At 30.8% G+C, this 17,428-nt stretch overlaps 2 protein-coding genes across 2 annotated transcripts; both read right to left on the bottom strand.

Annotated features, from left to right (window-relative positions):
- Positions 1-898: 898 nt before the first annotated feature.
- LOC111709406 (uncharacterized) lies at positions 899-9,556 on the bottom strand. Its single transcript, XM_023483065.1, has 4 exons — positions 9,382-9,556; positions 8,006-8,152; positions 2,056-2,112; positions 899-1,177 (listed from the first exon to the last, which is right to left on the bottom strand). Exons 1-4 carry the CDS (start codon positions 9,537-9,539, stop codon positions 1,033-1,035), a joined length of 507 nt encoding a protein of 168 aa, XP_023338833.1. The 5' UTR covers positions 9,540-9,556; the 3' UTR covers positions 899-1,032.
- Positions 9,557-9,767: 211 nt separating this feature from the next.
- On the bottom strand, positions 9,768-17,428 carry LOC111709407 (uncharacterized). The gene is made up of 6 exons (XM_023483066.1): positions 17,387-17,428; positions 16,306-16,350; positions 12,880-13,001; positions 12,773-12,816; positions 10,401-10,494; positions 9,768-9,918 (listed from the first exon to the last, which is right to left on the bottom strand). The coding sequence occupies exons 1-6, from the start codon at positions 17,411-17,413 to the stop codon at positions 9,792-9,794; spliced, it is 459 nt and encodes a 152-aa protein (XP_023338834.1). The 5' UTR covers positions 17,414-17,428; the 3' UTR covers positions 9,768-9,791.

Genomic DNA, 17,428 nt, shown 5'->3' with positions numbered 1-17,428 from the left:
TTGCTGCAAAAACTCATTTCCTTTAATTGGGTTTTACATATTTATGATGAATTGGATTCGATTTAAGTAATCAAATCCTAAGGATATATGAAGATTAGCTACTACAATGATAAGCAGAAAACTCTGGAATAGGAAGACGACTTTTAGGCTAACGCTATAACTTTAGATAATACATTATCCATTGAATTCTCATAAACAACATTATCATTCAATCACATTAAATCCTAAATCGTTACCTACAGGATGTCCCAAAAAATATGGGAATTCAGTGACGAATTCAATATCATCTTTGTTATGAGTTAGCATTGTAATATCTAATTTCAAAAGCCATAATATTATTATGTCTGCTAGAGTTTATTTTATGAAAAGGGTAAAAGACTATAAAGATGTGTCTACAATGTCTCCGCAAGATGAACAGTGAAGACAGACAAGTTTACTCTGTTTGCATACTGCAATTTTCTTGTTTTACTAAGTACAACCGTTTTCAGTCAAAACATAAACAAACAAAATGTGATCATAGCAGACAAAACTCTTCCAGATTACAACTTTCTCAGTAGGTATCACTATACTAAATCAAAGCATTATTTTAAAAGACGATTTCGAATTCGTCACTGAATTCCCATGTTTATTGGGACACCCTGTATATAAAAAAACAAGACGTTCGTGTAAATGTCCGAATGGGCTGATTTTTTTGGGGTAACATGGGCTTAACAAAATTAAATTTTTTTATTTATTTTTAATATCCATTTTTTTTCTTTTTTATTATACGTTTTTAAATTCCATGGGCAACGGCGGCCACTTAATAGAGTATTTTATTAGTTTCAGGTTGTCATTGAAAACCTTAGGTAACAAGAAAGTGTTGATAATATAGCTTTAGGGTAGAAATTTGAATAATGAAACCAATTTAAAAAGTATATTTATGAAAATTTTGACAATTTCAACAAATTTAGTTCACATAATATGAAGTCCAATGAATAAAATACATCAATGAATCTTGAAAAGCTTCTTAACGTGGTCAAACAACGTGAAATTTTAGACTCTAGGAGTCCAACACCAATAAATCAATTTATCTCTGATGCCGATGTCCCTTTGATGCAGAACTGCATTGCTTCCGAATACACTACAATCAGGAACGTTAAAGCCCATAAACTTCTGACACATCTCAGTCTCTCCAATTCTGAACATTATAATATTTTATTTCAAATAGGGGTGTTTTTAATTAAACCTAAGCAGCAAATGGTAAAGTAACCAATCATATTTTTTGTATTAACATTTTTGAATATAATATGGTATGAAAATAAACGACACTTTTCTAAGCTTTCAAATATCAATTTTATTTCGAATTTTAAGCAGAATTTTATTGAAGATTTGTAATAGCAAGGCAAATGAGTGAATTCTAACACATGCTTTGTTTGAAAAAGAGTCGAAGAAAGCAAAGACGATTTTTCAAAGAAAAGACTAAAAAGAGTGAAAGATATAATCAAAAATAAAGGATGCCAAAAATCGGCGAGAATTAGAAAGATGCTTAAAATTGATCGTTTTGCGTAGATCCTACATCTTTTTTACACTCCATAAAGCCAATTTTAATTTTTTTTAACATTGCAGATAAATCTAGCATTTTTATTTCTAAAAGTTGTTATTTCACCGTCGAAAAATACTAACAATCCACCACCAGAGTTCATATTTATTATAATGTAAACAATAAATATGTAACTTTCCTTTTCCTTTCCTTTTCCTTTGATTTTTTAAAATATTTTTTAGAATTGAGGTGATATATTCACACAACCTCTAATTTTGGGGGTTTTAAAATATTTTCTCCTGAAACACTTAATTTTGTTTGTTTTTGTTATATTTCATAAATAAATAATTACTTACGTACTTACTTACTTAACCTTCAGTTGTTTGATTCAGTGCAGAAAAATATCCTTTTTACATAAAAATTTACGTTTTGGTCAAATTATGCCAAAAAATGGATTTTCAAAAGGTTTCAAAGATATGTTTTGAAACACATCTGAGAACGTATCATGTCAACTACTCAATTCCTTTAATAAATACCTGGTGAAACTTTCCGGGCAAGACTTTCTCGTGCAAGATGCATCTCTTTTCTTTCTCCTGAAAAATATTTGTTAAACATCAAGCAATAAGGAATTGAAATTTGGCTTAACAGTCAAATTTTACTTTTTATATCTTTGCTACATGATTTTATGAGCCTAGCTGACAGGTCAAACTTAGACCATTTGGTTTGATCTTACAGGAGTTCATAGTTTAAAATTTAGGTCTACGACTTTGGGTTGCAAAGATAAAAGGGATTCAAAACTGAGAGTATTAAAAAAACTCATGAATTCCTTTTTAACCTACTAGAGGTTCGTTAAGCACCAAGGAGTATAGAATAGAAGGGAGATACAACTGACGCGGCCCGTCCTACCATATATGATTATACATGCTTTGCAGACGGGTACTCCATTTGTATAAGAAATATTCAGAATAGGTTATTGTATACGCGGTAATTGTACATCAGACAATTATTTCTTATTCAAATGAAGTACCGTCTGCAAAGCATGTATAATCATATGGTAGGGCGGGCCGCGTCAGTTGTATCTCCCTTCTATTCTATACTCTTTGTTACGCAGGCTTCGCGCTTTCTCATGATTTATTTATTTCTCAACTGTTTGATGAAAGGCTACCAGTTTCTAACATATTAACCGTATTGGACCCCCTCCCCCTATCGTTTTTTTGCGATAACTCAAAAATAAATTTGAGATTAGAATCTCAAATTTTCTAGTTTTTCTAACTAACACATGCCCCTCAGCTAAGGCTAAAAGCTGGGCTTGTATACCTACTGCCTGAGTCCTCATCTAATTGCCTGAATGCCTTATTTTACCTACACTAGACTAAATATATATTTAGACCTACTTCCAGTCATTGGATTTTAACATTTTATAGCTCTTTGGAAAGCCTTTAACAAAAGTGAACAGATTGCAAAGACGTCTGCACGGATGCCTTAAATGGGAATTTGCTAGAGATGTCAACGATAGTGTAACGTAACGTAAAATATACGTTTTTGTACGTTACGTTACAATAATGTGTAACGTTTGGATATATTCTATATAACGTGAACGTTAAACGTTAACGTTATAGGAGCTCATACCTAACGTTAACGTTAGAGGAACATACCCCCAACGTTAGCTGTTTTTGGAAATGTAACGTTATTTTTCTAATATTTACAACTTTTTTGACCATAACGTAAAGAAATGTTTTGTTTCCAAGGGGAGCTTGAAAGTCTAACGTTTGAAAAATGAATTGTGATTTGATTGAATATCGTAACGAGAGGATTTCTATTTCAAAGTTCAACTTATAAAAAGTGTAACGTTGTATAACTGAAAAATACATTACTGTTTATGAAAACGTTTTGAAACGTTTTCCCTTATAGTATAATGAAAAATTCAACGTTGAAGAAATGGGTTATTATTTAATAATCAGGAAACGAAATTTTTTTTTACAGAGTAAAATTTCAATAATGTAACGTTTCATAACTTTTCTCTGAATACTATATTGATTAGTCTAACGTTAGATATATGTCTGATGAAAATGTTGTTCATAAAACGTTAGACTATAAGGGCTGAGTTTTAATTTCAAAAGCGTAACAATAATTCTGTCAATCAAAACATTTCAAAACGTCTCTAATATATCAATGTAAGAAATTCGACTGATGATTATAAGAGCAAAGACTTGTGGTTTTTCATTTCAAGTTTAAAGAAAATGAGCTTATGCCAAAAACTCTAATTTTCATTTAATATATCTTTGCAACCCGATGTCGTAGACCATTAATATTGAAATATACAAGGTTTAAACCATCGGATTGGAAAGATATAGGGATAAGTAAATTTGAAAAAAAAACTTAGTTCCTTTCTAAAGTGTAAACGAGTTTTTTTGTAACATGCTATTAGTGAAAATACAAATCTTATAAATGTTTCTTGGACATCTTGTTTGATGAAACCCACTAAAACTCTGGAAAAGGAAGACGAGATTAAGAAATTTTACATATGCATTTTCTGTTATAAAGCAAATAATTTACTAATTGTAAAAAAATCAACTTAAGTGGAACGGGTCTGTGAACAAACACAATTGCTGGGTTTCATATTTATTTGACTACTTGAAATCATAACTTCAGTTGGCATGGTTCATGTTTTAGGTTGAAAAACTTAGAAATGTAGATACTTACAAAATGCAACAATATTTTATCAATTGGAAAATGCGTGTTATGTTTTATTCATCAATAGATTTTTATGAAACTTTAAAATAGAAAAAAAACTGATTTTTAATCGATTTTTTTAAAAAGAAAAAAATGTTAAATAATTTTATTTCGCGTTGTTTGTGTTAAAAAAAGAAATTTAGCACTTGTCTTCCTATATTTGATATTTTTAACCCCAAACATGAACTCCGAAAACATTTTCATTGTGGTTTGTAAACTAAAGCTAATGCCGCTTTTTTACTCACTTAGTAAGTAACATAAAAAAAACACAAAAAGAACTAAAAATTTACCACAAATTATAATTTTTTAATCTCTACATCTTTGCAAGCTGGTGTTGTAGACTTTTGATATTTCAAGCTATGACTTCTGTTAGATAAGAATGTTTAAAGGAATTGAGTTGTTCACAAACTTATATTTCTAATCCCGATATCTTTGCTACCCAATGTTGTAGACCTGAGATATTTTAAATTATGAATTCTGTTTGATAAAAGAAAAGGGTCAGTCTGCATTGCGTAAAAAAAGAAAAAATTACTAATCTAAAATAATTTAGAACTACTGCTCTAAATGCAAAAGTGGTTTGCCTTGCCGAATTTTAACTCATTTTATGAAGTGTCCTAAAACATGTTTATTTTTTAAGCTCCCAAATACACGATGATAATTTCATGTGATCCTCCATTTAAAGAGGGCCATGCTCGATTCCCAATGATAACGTGTATACCTTTATCTGATTGATAATTTGAAAATTAGGAGTGTTTTCCATAGGGTTGCGAATTGACAATTTAATATTGGAGATATCGCCAAAAGGCCTAAAAAAATATTTCAAAAAATAAATATGATACATAATTTTCTTGGGAATTTTATGCTGAATTCAGATTCGAAAACCATTTTTAAATATATTAAAATAGTAAGAAGTTATGGCCAAATAATGGTACTAAATTCCAGTTTTATAACTTTTTAATGTTTTTGATAAGTTTTTTAGCTCTGACTCACTCAATTTTCCATTTTTTTCAGATTTGAATTTAGCATTGAATTTCCAAGAAAATGATGTATAACATGAAAATAAAAGATAAAATTTCTTTTTGTGGCCTTACGGTGAAAACGCAGCGACTTCCGGTGGGCGGTTGGCTCTATTACAATATTGATCACCCCTACTGGACATGCCACTCCATAAATGGAAGGTCTTTTGAAATTACGTCTCTAGTCCCTTAAAGACACACTTTGAGTTGAAAGTCTAATGCTAAAAACTTTCATTTACAAATTTTAAAAATCGTTAAAAATAATAATATTATAACATCTTTATATTGCATAATGCATGTTCTTCTACACATTCTCTAAAAAGGTTAACAATACAACAGCAACATACAAGGTGAGTAAAAAAATGTAATTATCACGGAAAAAATCTTGCAATGCTTTTATTTAGAAACAATCTTATTTTAATAAAGTGTAACGTTAGAAACATTAAGGCTTGAACATTTTAATACAACGCAACGTATAGATCATTTTTTCAAATCTTTCTTAGAAACGAAACGAATAAAAAGTTTTGATTGTCATGTAAAAAAGTGTAACAAAAAAGTTTTCACAATAACGTTTCGATAAATCGTAACGTAAGAAAAGGTGCACTTTAGTAAAATTTCTAAACGTACTTAAAAGAGTTTTTATTGGAAAAGTTAAGATAAAACGTAACGTTAACAAAAAATATTCTTTGCACTGAAATGCATTGTAACGTACAGAACTATGCCCCAATGACGTTTTATTAAAGCAAAGCGTTTGTCATCTTTTAGATCTTAAACCAAGTGAAAGTGTAACGTAAGGTCTCTGAAAATATTTACCTTGCATGAAAGTGGAACGTTAAAAAATTGTGGTTTTATTACATAAGCTTTAACGCAACGTTGGGAAAGTTTTTTAAACCGGGAAATGCAAAAGCGTAACGGAGCTTACTATTTTTCACTAACATTTACTAAAGCTTAACGTTATATAAGGTATTCATGTGCAGAAAATTCATTACGTAACGTCACTCTATGCCATAAAATTTCATAATGTGCAACGTAACGTTTCAAACGTTAATACTTTTGATGAACACTATCGTAACGAAAGCTAAAATCTAGAAAAATCAAAACGTTGACATCTCTAGAATTTTCACATTTTCGGTTTTTCTTGAATATACATTTTTTGAATTTGCTGGGTCAAGGGATTTTCAAATTTGTATTATTTGTTGCAATTTGCGCAACTTTTTTTGTTTGCACATTTTTTGCTTAATATCTAAATTTCGCAATAAATATTTGGATTTTTGCAAATTTAGCATTTTTTGGCAGATTATTGAGGTATTGCTCAAGGGCTTTCCAAAAACTTATTAAATTATCTAGATTTGTATCAAGAACAAGAAAATAGATTTATAAAGTGATAATAAATTGTGCTTAACTTACAGTGAAATAAGTGCCATTTTGAATTCATTATTTTCTATTTTTTTTCACTTTTTAATTTAATCTTGAAAAACATGTCAACTAATAAGAGAAAATTCTGTTTTACTTTTTACATTTGACACTTGTGACGTCATGTATAATTAGACCATTTCTCTGTTGCCACTTTTTGTACTTGATAATCTAATTGATCTTACATATAAAAATGTAAAATTTCGTGAAGTATTCTGTTTAAAATGGTGGATTTCTAATAGTGTTTATAATATTAAAATCTCGTTCAGATCTTACGAAACATGAAAGTTGGTAAATAGTTTAAAATGTCTTCTTCCATAACTAGTTAAGCTGTTTTATTCTAAAGAAAACGATAAAAAATATCACATGACAATCATTTTATAGTAAAATTGATTTCAAAATAAAATAAGTTTGAGGAAAATATGTTTTTTTTTTCAAAACAAACTGCAAAAGTCTTTAATATCCAATACAATATATGGAAGAAGACATTCAAAACTATTCACCAAATATTATGTTTCGTGGGATACCCTGTATATACTAAATATAAATAAAAATATATTTCTATAAAAGTAAAGATATGCTACAGTTAACCCCTAAATAAGCCACACATCGAAAGAATTTATCAAATGTCGTATTTTTCACTTTCTGATAATGGAATGCTGGAGATATTTAGATTTTTAATTAAAGGATTATATGGAGCTCTTTAAAACTGTTCCCGCATATTCATTGTTATTTATTTATTTTCATAAATAGTGAGATTTACGTGAAATAGTATAAAACCCATTGAAAAATTGTCAAGACGACATTTGATATATTCTTTCGATGTATGGCTCATTTAGGGTTTAACTGTTCTAGCTCGAGTGTCCGGCATTGCCTGTGGAAATAAAAAAAATGGATAAAAATCAATTTTAAAAAAAAAATTGAATTTTAGCCATTTTTACCACTCGGGTACCCTTGCCCACCATAGTTTCAGTATAAGTAAATATTTCCATTTACTGATAGCGCCAATTAAATTTTCATAACTCTAATCGGATAATGAGATAGAAAGAAAGATAGATGTTACCGCCAAACTATTTCTATTGGTTCAGAATAAACATCAAACACATGACTGAAACCTGATTGGATTAGGCGCGAATGGACTCGGCATACAGGAGTGTGCCATTGATTTCCCAAAATTAATGTAAACCAATTCGGTCCAGTCGTTTGGCCGACTATAGTTAATATATATAAATACGCTTAATTATATAAACAAATATATAAGCGAAGAGCTTTATCATATAGACGAGCTTAAAAAATTCCATATATTTATTTGGAATCTACTTACCCAGCAGGACAGAGTCTAGGAGTTCCATCTGGATTGTTAAGCTTAACCGATACTGTGGAACCTAGTTGAACTCCTAGCTTATTCTCTAGTTCAGCAACTAGTTTAGCTCCTCGCAGTTCATAAAATTTTTCCTTAGCTTGCACATATCTAAAAGTACGTCGTAACTACAGTATCAGGGTTAAAACAATATATGTCAAAGTACGCAGTAACTGTGTCTACAGTTATCAGGGTTAAAACAATATATGTCAAAGTACGTAGTAATTACAGTTATCAGGGTTAAAACAATAAATGTCAAAGTACATAGTAATTACAGTTATCAGGGTTAAAACAATATATGTCAAAGTACATAGTAACTACAGTTATCAGGGTTAAAACAATATATGTCAAAGTACATAGTAACTACAGTTATCAGAGTTAAAACAATATATGTCAAAGTACGTAGTAACTACAGTTATCAGAGTTAAAACAATATATGTCAAAGTACGTAGTAACTACAGTTATCAGAGTTAAAACAATATATGTCAAAGTACGTAGTAACTACAGTTATCAGGGTTAAAACAATGTATGTCAAAGTACGTAGTGACTACAGTTATCAGGGTTAAAACAATATATATCAAAGTACATAGTAACTACAGTTATCAGGGTTAAAACAATATGTGTCAAAGAGGACTGTAGATATTATTTCAAGTGACCGGCCTCCATTTTTAGATTTCAATTCTAATACCCTTCTATCTGTTGTTTTAATGTGGAGAAAATTGTTAAAAACGACTTATATACCGAAGAACGTAGCTTTCATACAAATTCAGAAAGACGCAACATGCAACTTGGATCGTAAACAAATCAATTTAATTCCAAACAAATTATTCAGTTATTACAAACAATAATCATCGATTTTTTTTCGACGCATTCGTATATAGTTGATATTTCATAATATTTTTTTAATTTTCATGATCTGAGAGTTACTTTTGAAAAATTTATTCCTGTTCCGAGGATTTTTGATAATGAAAACGACATTTTCATTTTTTCTAGGAATGTTCGAAAATCCAGCGCTAGCGAAATACGTTCTTCGGTGTGAGTCGTTTTTAACCATTTTACCCTTATAGACCCATCAGACAGAAGTAAGATAAGTAGCGATAAAAAGCGCTTAATTTTGGCCGTAAACATTTACCCCCTGTCATTTTCCGCGAACACTCCCTTTTTTGTATTATCTCGTGCTTTATAGTTGAATAAGAATATGAATATGAACTGTTAACAAAGTGGAAGATATAATCGTTTTTTTTATCTTGTTGGTACTTTGTGATTTCTTAATAAAAGGGTCACTAAAAATTTCGTCAAAACTTCCTTCAGGCTTCCCAATATCCAATTTTTTTTGTTACCTGTTGGCGTAGCGTTGAATCATTCCATTAATAGAACCGATCTTAATTCCCAAAATGTTCAAATCGCAATTATTTTGTTTATCTACTTGGACAGGAGAATATGTTGAATCTTGAACCTCATTGTACACTTTCACATCCATGTTGAATGTTAGGTGCATTTGTCCAGAAATACATTCCAATCCCAGCAGGAATAGGGTTAAACTTAGATTATTCAATCATGCAGACTGCTTAGTTTAGAATACGACATTGGTTTTGCAAAGATATAGAGATTAGAAAATCAGAGTTGGTGTCAAACACTCTGCAACGAACAACATAAAGTTATTCAAAGCTTAAATATTAGTTTTTGCTTAGGTATTAATTGCTTATTTATTCTTGTTCTTTTATAGTTAAACAGAATTTATGTTATTTCCTCACCTGACGTCTAAGTCCACACTAAGCATATGTTCTACTTCTGCAATTGCAATAGAATTCTGTATTTCATCAATATATAGAACCCCTGTAGGACCCAGATCTACTGTTCCTGGTATCATTCGTGCTCTGACATTTAGAAAGATAAATCAAAATTTTATCTAAAATTACGGATGAAGTTTGAACCCATACAACTGTGGAATAGAATGACGACTGTTAGAATCTAAAGTATGTGTTAACAGTTCAATCTATATAAAACATTTAAACTGTAGAGTTTAATCAGGCCCTTTTCACTCAAAAGGTTTATTTTCTAGTTACTGGTGAAACACTCCGCTTTATATAGCACTGCACAAGTAGGATTATATAAATGTCGGCTTTCTATCCCAAAGTTAATCGTGAAGATCTAATTTTAGGAATTAAATAAATTTCTTTCTTATTACACGGGAAGATATTTTCAAATGCTAGGATATAAAATGCCCTGCGTTTCCCGTGGAATAAATAAAGCCTAAATTATTTATTCTATGCCTTCCCCTGGTAACCCAATCGTTTGGCCAGCACAGTGCAGGGTGTCCTAATTATAAATGATTGAAGTATAGTTTGATATTTTTAACCTTGCAATAACATTTTGTGCTTGAGCTGTAGTTCTACAGCTGTGTCCAGTATCTATTTTTTCATTTGGAAGATTCTCAGAGACTGCAACATCTCCTGCAAATGTTAAACAATAAATATTTTCTTCATTTTTGAAAAGAGTGTTCGCCAAAAAGTGATAAAGAAAATCCCTTTGTTGCAGTTTACAATCTAAAACTCAGAGTATTCAGTAAACATATCTTTAAAGGGTAAACTAATTTGCCTATTAGCTATTAACATGGTGTTAGTCTTACTTTTCTAAGATATCTATGACTTGAGAAAAAAGCCGATTTATCGTTTAGAATTCCAGCGGAAAGGTAATACCTTTACAAAGACACTTTTTAAACGTTTTCTTTAGCAACAACAGCCCAATGAAATTCAAAATTATCATATTTCAATGACATCATGTGTCAGCCATTATATAGTAAAATATAAAAAAAATTATTTAAAAATTTTCAAGAAACTAACGTTTTTTGTGTTTAAACACGATTTAACAAATTAACACGTAGATATAAAAGCGACTTTCTCTCTCAGACAACACAGTTATATAGATTCCAACTCTTCAAGAAATCACGGGGATTTCTGGGGAAGTAGAGAAAATGTATCAAACCATCAAATTTTCAAATAAGATATATTTTGAAAAAAGTCAATTTTATAATAATTAAAAAAAAAGATTTCTACAAATAACTTTTAGACGATTTGATTAAATATTTGAACATTTTTAAAAATCCATGACTAGGACAAATAGTGTCTTTGAAGAGGTATCATTACTTTGCGCTGGAATTTAGATGATAAATCAACTTTTTATCGGGCCACAGTTGTCTTTGGAAGGTAAGACAAAGACAATGAATATTTAGTTTACCATTCAAATTACTCAAATAAGTGAACTGTCCCTTTATTTTTTGACAATACATATATTTTAAATTGAATTGCAAAATTTTAAAAGTAATTGGTTTGTTTTCTTTATAATATATGGTTTGAAGACGAAACTTCTTTACGTTTCTAAATTCTGAAATAACGCAAATTGAAAACATTTAAATTTGTAGCTAGGACTGGGCGTTGTTCTTGGGGAACGATCATAAGTTTACGAGAACGAACGGAACTATCAAAAAAACTCCATCGCTAGAAAAAAAGAACGAACGCATAGAACGCGTTTTTAAAATATTGGAATTGTTAGTAAAAAAATGAATGTAGAACGAACGGAAATTGCTTGAAAAGAACGTTAAAATCAGGAACCCATTCATATTTCCAAAAACTAGGGTTTCCAGCCAACGAAACGTTGCGCGAAAAAATTCAAAAAATTTTCGTTCAAATTCCAAAAACTGTTTTAAAAAAGATCATTATTAATAATTTCTCTTCCTTAACTTAATTAATGTTTGAAGAAGAGAATTTGATTTCTCCACCTTTCTGGGTTTCTGTCCGTCCACGTATGATCATCGAAATCCAACTAGCAATGAGCTAGTCAATCAAATAGTTGATAGTATTAATAACTTACAAGCACATATATGAATTGTCTCATAGTTATTCTTAAATATTTACATTAAGTTGCTCTGTATTTCGAAAAACATTTTTTTCGGAATATTCGTCTTGTATTTTCTAAATTTAGTCTTTTTGCTGAAATTTTGCAAAATTTTTGCATTTCTTAAATGAAAATTCCGTATTTGCGAAATTATTGCATCAAATTTTTTTTCGCGAAATTTTCTCATTTCTTTTTTCACGAAAATTTCGCATTTTTTCGCGAAACAGATTGAAGCAAAATTTTGCGAAAAAAGCAAAAACTTTCACATTTTTCCCGGGGGAATGAAATGCGAAATTTTCGCGAAACGATTTTCCAAGAATGCGTTCAAAGTCGGGAACGCATTTTAAATCAGGAATGTGATCTAAATCATCTAGAAATAAATAAATAAAAGATTTTTAATTCGATCACCTAACCTCCTCTCCCTCTCCCGTTAGGGAGAGGAGAGAATTAGGTTGAAAGAAATTGGTATCTAAATTTATTTGTATATCTTTTTAATATTATTGAAATATTGATTGTGAAAATTAATTATTTTTCTTAAAATCTACACATTGCACATCCCCCTTTTCAAGCAACAGGGGATAGAAACGTTCTTGGCTAAGAACAGAACAGGGATGGAACCGTTCTTTGACTAAGAACACCAAAAACAGAACAGAATGGAACAAGAACGGAACGATTGGAAAAAAAGGAACGAGACCAGAACGATCTAGCTAAAGGCCCCCGAAACAGAACAGAACAGAAAAATTTCTAAAAAGTCGGAATGTGCCCAGCCTTGTACAAGTTAATGTAGGTTAGGTTTTGATTTTTTACGAATACACCCTTTAAATGTTTAAAACTTACCACTGTCGACGGCGATTTTGATGAAGTTTCTAGTCATAAATTCCCTTAAAATTCAATTTTTAAATTTAGGAAAAAAAATTTTACAAATATTTTTTTCTAGTTTATACCTCAAAGAGTTTGCAGTGGTTCGTGAGCCAGCCCTGTCACTTCTTTCATCACAATATCCACAGGTCTCATAGGATTCATCATCAATATTTATACTGGGCAGGATAAACTCTCCAAGTGTACCCTAATCAAGTAAACTATATGGTAAAATACAAAGCATCCCATAGGATACATCATCAATATGTATACTGGGCAGGATAAACTTTCCAAGTGTACCCTAATCAAGTAAACTATATGGTAAAATACAAAGCTCTCATAGGATACATCATCAATATCTATACTGGGCAGGATAAACTGTTCAAGTGTACCCTAATCAAATAAAAAGCTCTATGGTAAAATACAAAGACTTCTATCTTTATAAATAAAGTTATAATCTCTGTTAGGGTGTCTGTTTGTTTGTTTGTCTGATCTTAACTCAGGAACTCCTGGACCGAATTGCCTCACATTTTGACTGGGAAACTCGGAAGACCCACGGGAGAATGTTTTTAGATTGGTTTTGAGATTTTAAATTGATTATGTCGACATTAACAGCAACAATTTATTATCCCGGTAAATGCGGGTAAACGGCGGGAATAACTTTCAGTATCCTTGGCAGCGCTGGGTTCCCTAGCTAGTATGTATATAAAGATGCTGCATTATGAATTAATCTGATTATTGTGTATGCACTGTACAGGCCACTTTTTTGGAGAAATTGAAAATTATAAATTTCAAGATAGGAAAACAGAAGTAGTTTCTAAATTTTTGCTTGAAAATAACTCTTCAATCCATTCCACAAGACGATATTATGAAACGTCAACGGTGTAAAACTAATTTGGATTATTTGAGAGAAGACGACATTTGTTACAATCTTTAACTGACCAACGAAATGCATAGAATTTGCTTAGATTTCTTAATTGATATTTTGTAGTTTTTTTTACATATCTCACAAAGAATTGGTCTGAGACTGTTGAAGTTTTCTGACTTTTTCAAAATATTTTTAGTCCTCCCTTTACGTCTATAACTGTCCTCCGGCACACTGCCTGAATGACTACTTTTTCTTGTAACAAATTAAATTTTTGTTTTGACCCACTTTCAGTTGTCAGATTTTGATAATTTTTAGTTTTTTTTGAAAGCCCATGACATAAGAAAGCAAATTGCACAAGTTTTGCAAAGAAATTTTTGCAAATTATTTGCATACAACTCGTCGAAAGAAATGTGCACATTTTTATTTTTTCTTAATTACAAATCAGGTTATTTATAATTTTGCTAAATTTTTTCCAAATTTTAACCCTATCTCTGCTGAGGTACTTGAAAACCAGGATATGCTGGGGGGAGGGTCAATTTGCCCCCCCCCCCTCTAAATCCCATGTTTGATGTCCAAATATGACAAATGATACGTTATTGGAAAGCTCTTGTGCTCTACTTTTAGAATCTGTAAAAAATTGCAAATTTGCAAAAATTGAATTTTTTATCGCAATATCCAGTTATATAGTAAAAATGTTTGCAAAAAAAAGTTGTCCAAAAAATAAAAATTATACATTTTTAAAAAGACCCTGACCATGCCATTTTAAATATGCAAAAAATTTTGCAAAATTTTAAATAACCTGATTTTTAATCAAGAAAAACTAAAAATGTGCAAATTTCCTTTGACAGGTTGTTTGCAAAAAAATTGCAATTTTTTTTCGCAAAACTTGTGCAATTAGTTTCCTTATGTCAAAGGCTTTCCAAAAAGCTAAATTTTATCAAAATATGACAAGTGCAAGTGGGTCAAAACAAAGATTTAGTTTGTTACAAGAAAAAGCAGTCATTCAGGCAGTGTTCCTGAGGACTCAGGCAGTTAGTATTAAAGCCCGGTTTTAGGCTTAAAGGGAGGGCTTTATGTATGTAGGAAAAGTCCGAAAATTTCAACAGACTCAGACCAATACTTTTTGAGTTATGTAAAAAAAACTACAGGGGGGGTCAATTTGACCCCCCCCCCCAGCAGGAATAGGGATGGCATTGTCAAGAGATTTTCTAAAATGTATATTTTATCATTTTTTGGCCTTTTTTGTTTAAATTTCAATTTTTTGCAAATTTGCAATTTTTTCAAATTCTAAAAGTAGAGCAAAGGAGTGTATTATTGTCATATTTGGTATCCAAAGAGAATCGATCATAGGGACTGACAAAATTTAAACCGAAGGATTGTTTACATTCCTTTCTATTCTAATCTCTATTCTGTACCTGTCAAGGGCGTAAACAGGGATGGGGGGGGGCAAGATGGGCAGTGCCCCACCCTAGACCCTAGAACTCAGAGCTTACACTTTTCAAATCTCAAACTCTAGAGTGAAGAACATAAAAAAATAGTTTGCTGTACATTCAGTGCACTAAGAAGATTGTATACGTGGACCAGACAGTACACAGATTTAAAAATCTATTTAGAATGCACATTCATCCTAATCGGATGGGCGCTATCAGGGATAGCAAAGTAAAACTCTTTAATGACAAGCCAGGAAGGCTTGAGTTTGGAGGTAGTAAAAGACCATTTTTATGTTTTTTATTTGGAGTTAATTTACTTTTATTCATTGCGCTGCCGTTTTGAAAATTTTCTTATTATTACAAAAAGGGTATCCATGAGTTTCTTCCCATTCAGCCCAATTGATTCAGCCGTTTGGCCAGCCATAGCAAACATATAAATGAACGAAGAGCTTTATTTATAGATTACAATTGTATTCCTACTTTTTTTCAAAACGGAAACTTTACAAGTCATAATTATTTTCTATACCTCTGTCCTTTTTTTCATCTCATAGAATTTAAGTTTTAGTAGAGTTTTTCATTTTCAAAAATGTCTTTTTCTATCTCTAGTTTAAATACTTATTATTACTAACATAATAGTACAATAAAATGTCGTTCTTTAGAAAAAATACTTTTTTCTGCTAGTTTTGTTTGAAGGAGAGATAAAGTATAGTACATGCAAGGTAGTTGAGCTGTGTGTGTACCTTTAAAGCATCTTAAACTTATGCCTGATATCCAAGAAGCCAAATGTTTTGAATATGCCGTTCAAATTTTGCCCCCCCCCCCTAGATTTATTTCTGTATACGCCCTTGGTGCCTGTATTTTGGGATTTTTTTTGCCAACACGATGTGAAGGGTTGCATTTAAAAACTTAGAATTATCTATCTATTTGGATTGGTATAGAAGGTGAAGTGTTTTTGTGCTAGTAATCTTTTGGTGGAAAAAAAAACATAAAAAATAATGAAGCTAAGAAAGAAAGAAATTTTTCATAAAATGCAGGATGTAATTCAATCCATATTTTTTCAAAAATTTAAAAATTACAAATTTGTTCATTTTAATAAAAAATTGAAATTTTTTGAATTTTTAATTGCAAAACAAATAAAGATTAATAAAGAAGTGTTTTTTAGATATTGCCTGCAATTTCTTCTTTCCTTTCATAGGATGTTAATATGATTATACCTGACTCAGTAGACTTAATACTACCAAAGAAATAAATCCCGGCATCTGAAATATTAGAAAATTATATTTTTCTTCATTCAAGGGAGAGACAGGCTAGACATGAAGGTTTCTTTTATTTTAGTTGTGAAGACGACATTTTTTAAAAATCTGCGAATAAAATTATAGAAACAGCTAAGATGATCATGAAATATTCGATACTACGGTTCTACCTTCTACGGTTTTCATCGATAATTTCGTTTAAGGAATAAGTTCCTAAACAGCAAATTTGTCTAAAAAATTTCTTTTTTTTTCATGCTTTGTAAAAATGTTTCTTCTGCTGACTGAAACAACAGGTGAAATATTACAAACAACTGTACGCTTTTATTTAACAATTGTACACCTTTAAAATGCTTAATTGCTATCAAATCAATACTAAAGTCTTTCTCTATAAGAATACTGCACTTTCAGTTTAACTACCATGTCTAGCTAGTCTGTCCCTTTAAGCGAACGTATAATAAAATGACATTTTAAAATTGGTAATTTCTAATTGTGATTTTTTTTATCAAATTGAATTGCGGATTTTACGAGAAACATGATTGTGATTTTCAGAATTCAGCTAGGATAAAACTACGATACCTTCCCTAATTTTGCTCGGACCCTGATTTAAAGAGTTCTATTAGGAATCGGACAGTCCCTGCTTTTAATCTTTAAATAGAGGGTCCAATCCCAATTTCGTATACAGTCCCTTTATCTGTGGATTTCATAATTTAAGATTTTTTTTGTAATCATAATTTAATAATCTATTCTAAGGCCAAATTTAAAGAATTTGATCCGCGGTTTAAATTTAAGCCGCGGCTCAAATATGGTTGGCTAAACTTAAATTTGTATTAAATTTTTTAAACCGACGGTCAATTAAAACCGGTTTTTGGGTGATTTGAGACGTGGCTTAAATGTATTAAATTCAGACACTAAGCGTCATAATAAATGTTTTACCTAATCCCATGGTGACTAAATAAAAATAAAAAAACTCGAGTTTTAACATGTTTTATAAATCCCGGACCCAGATTTAATAAATAGCAATAAGTAGACGAGTTTCAAATACTTCTCTTGTGTCTGCGTTGTTTGGCATATCGAAGTTGTTTAA

This window comes from Eurytemora carolleeae, unplaced genomic scaffold (genome assembly GCF_000591075.1).
Source record: "Eurytemora carolleeae unplaced genomic scaffold, Eaff_2.0 scaffold964, whole genome shotgun sequence".
In the NCBI taxonomy this organism is placed as follows: Eukaryota; Metazoa; Arthropoda; class Copepoda; order Calanoida; family Temoridae; genus Eurytemora; species Eurytemora carolleeae.
This window is presented reverse-complemented; position numbering and strand designations above follow the sequence as displayed.

Coding starts and splice junctions, on each gene's coding strand:
- LOC111709406 (XM_023483065.1), bottom strand. CDS start 9,539: ATGCACCTAACATTCAACATGGATGTGAAAGTGTACAATGAGGTTCAA. Junction 8,153..9,381: donor ATTCAACGCTACGCCAACAG/GTAACAAAAAAA, acceptor ACGTACTTTTAG/ATATGTGCAAGCTAAGGAAA. Junction 1,178..2,055: donor TGCCCGGAAAGTTTCACCAG/GTATTTATTAAA, acceptor TATAATGTTCAG/AATTGGAGAGACTGAGATGT.
- LOC111709407 (XM_023483066.1), bottom strand. CDS start 17,413: ATGCCAAACAACGCAGACACAAGAGAA. Junction 16,351..17,386: donor ACAACGCAGACACAAGAGAA/GTATTTGAAACT, acceptor CTAATATTTCAG/ATGCCGGGATTTATTTCTTT. Junction 12,817..12,879: donor ACCACTGCAAACTCTTTGAG/GTATAAACTAGA, acceptor TTGAATTTTAAG/GGAATTTATGACTAGAAACT.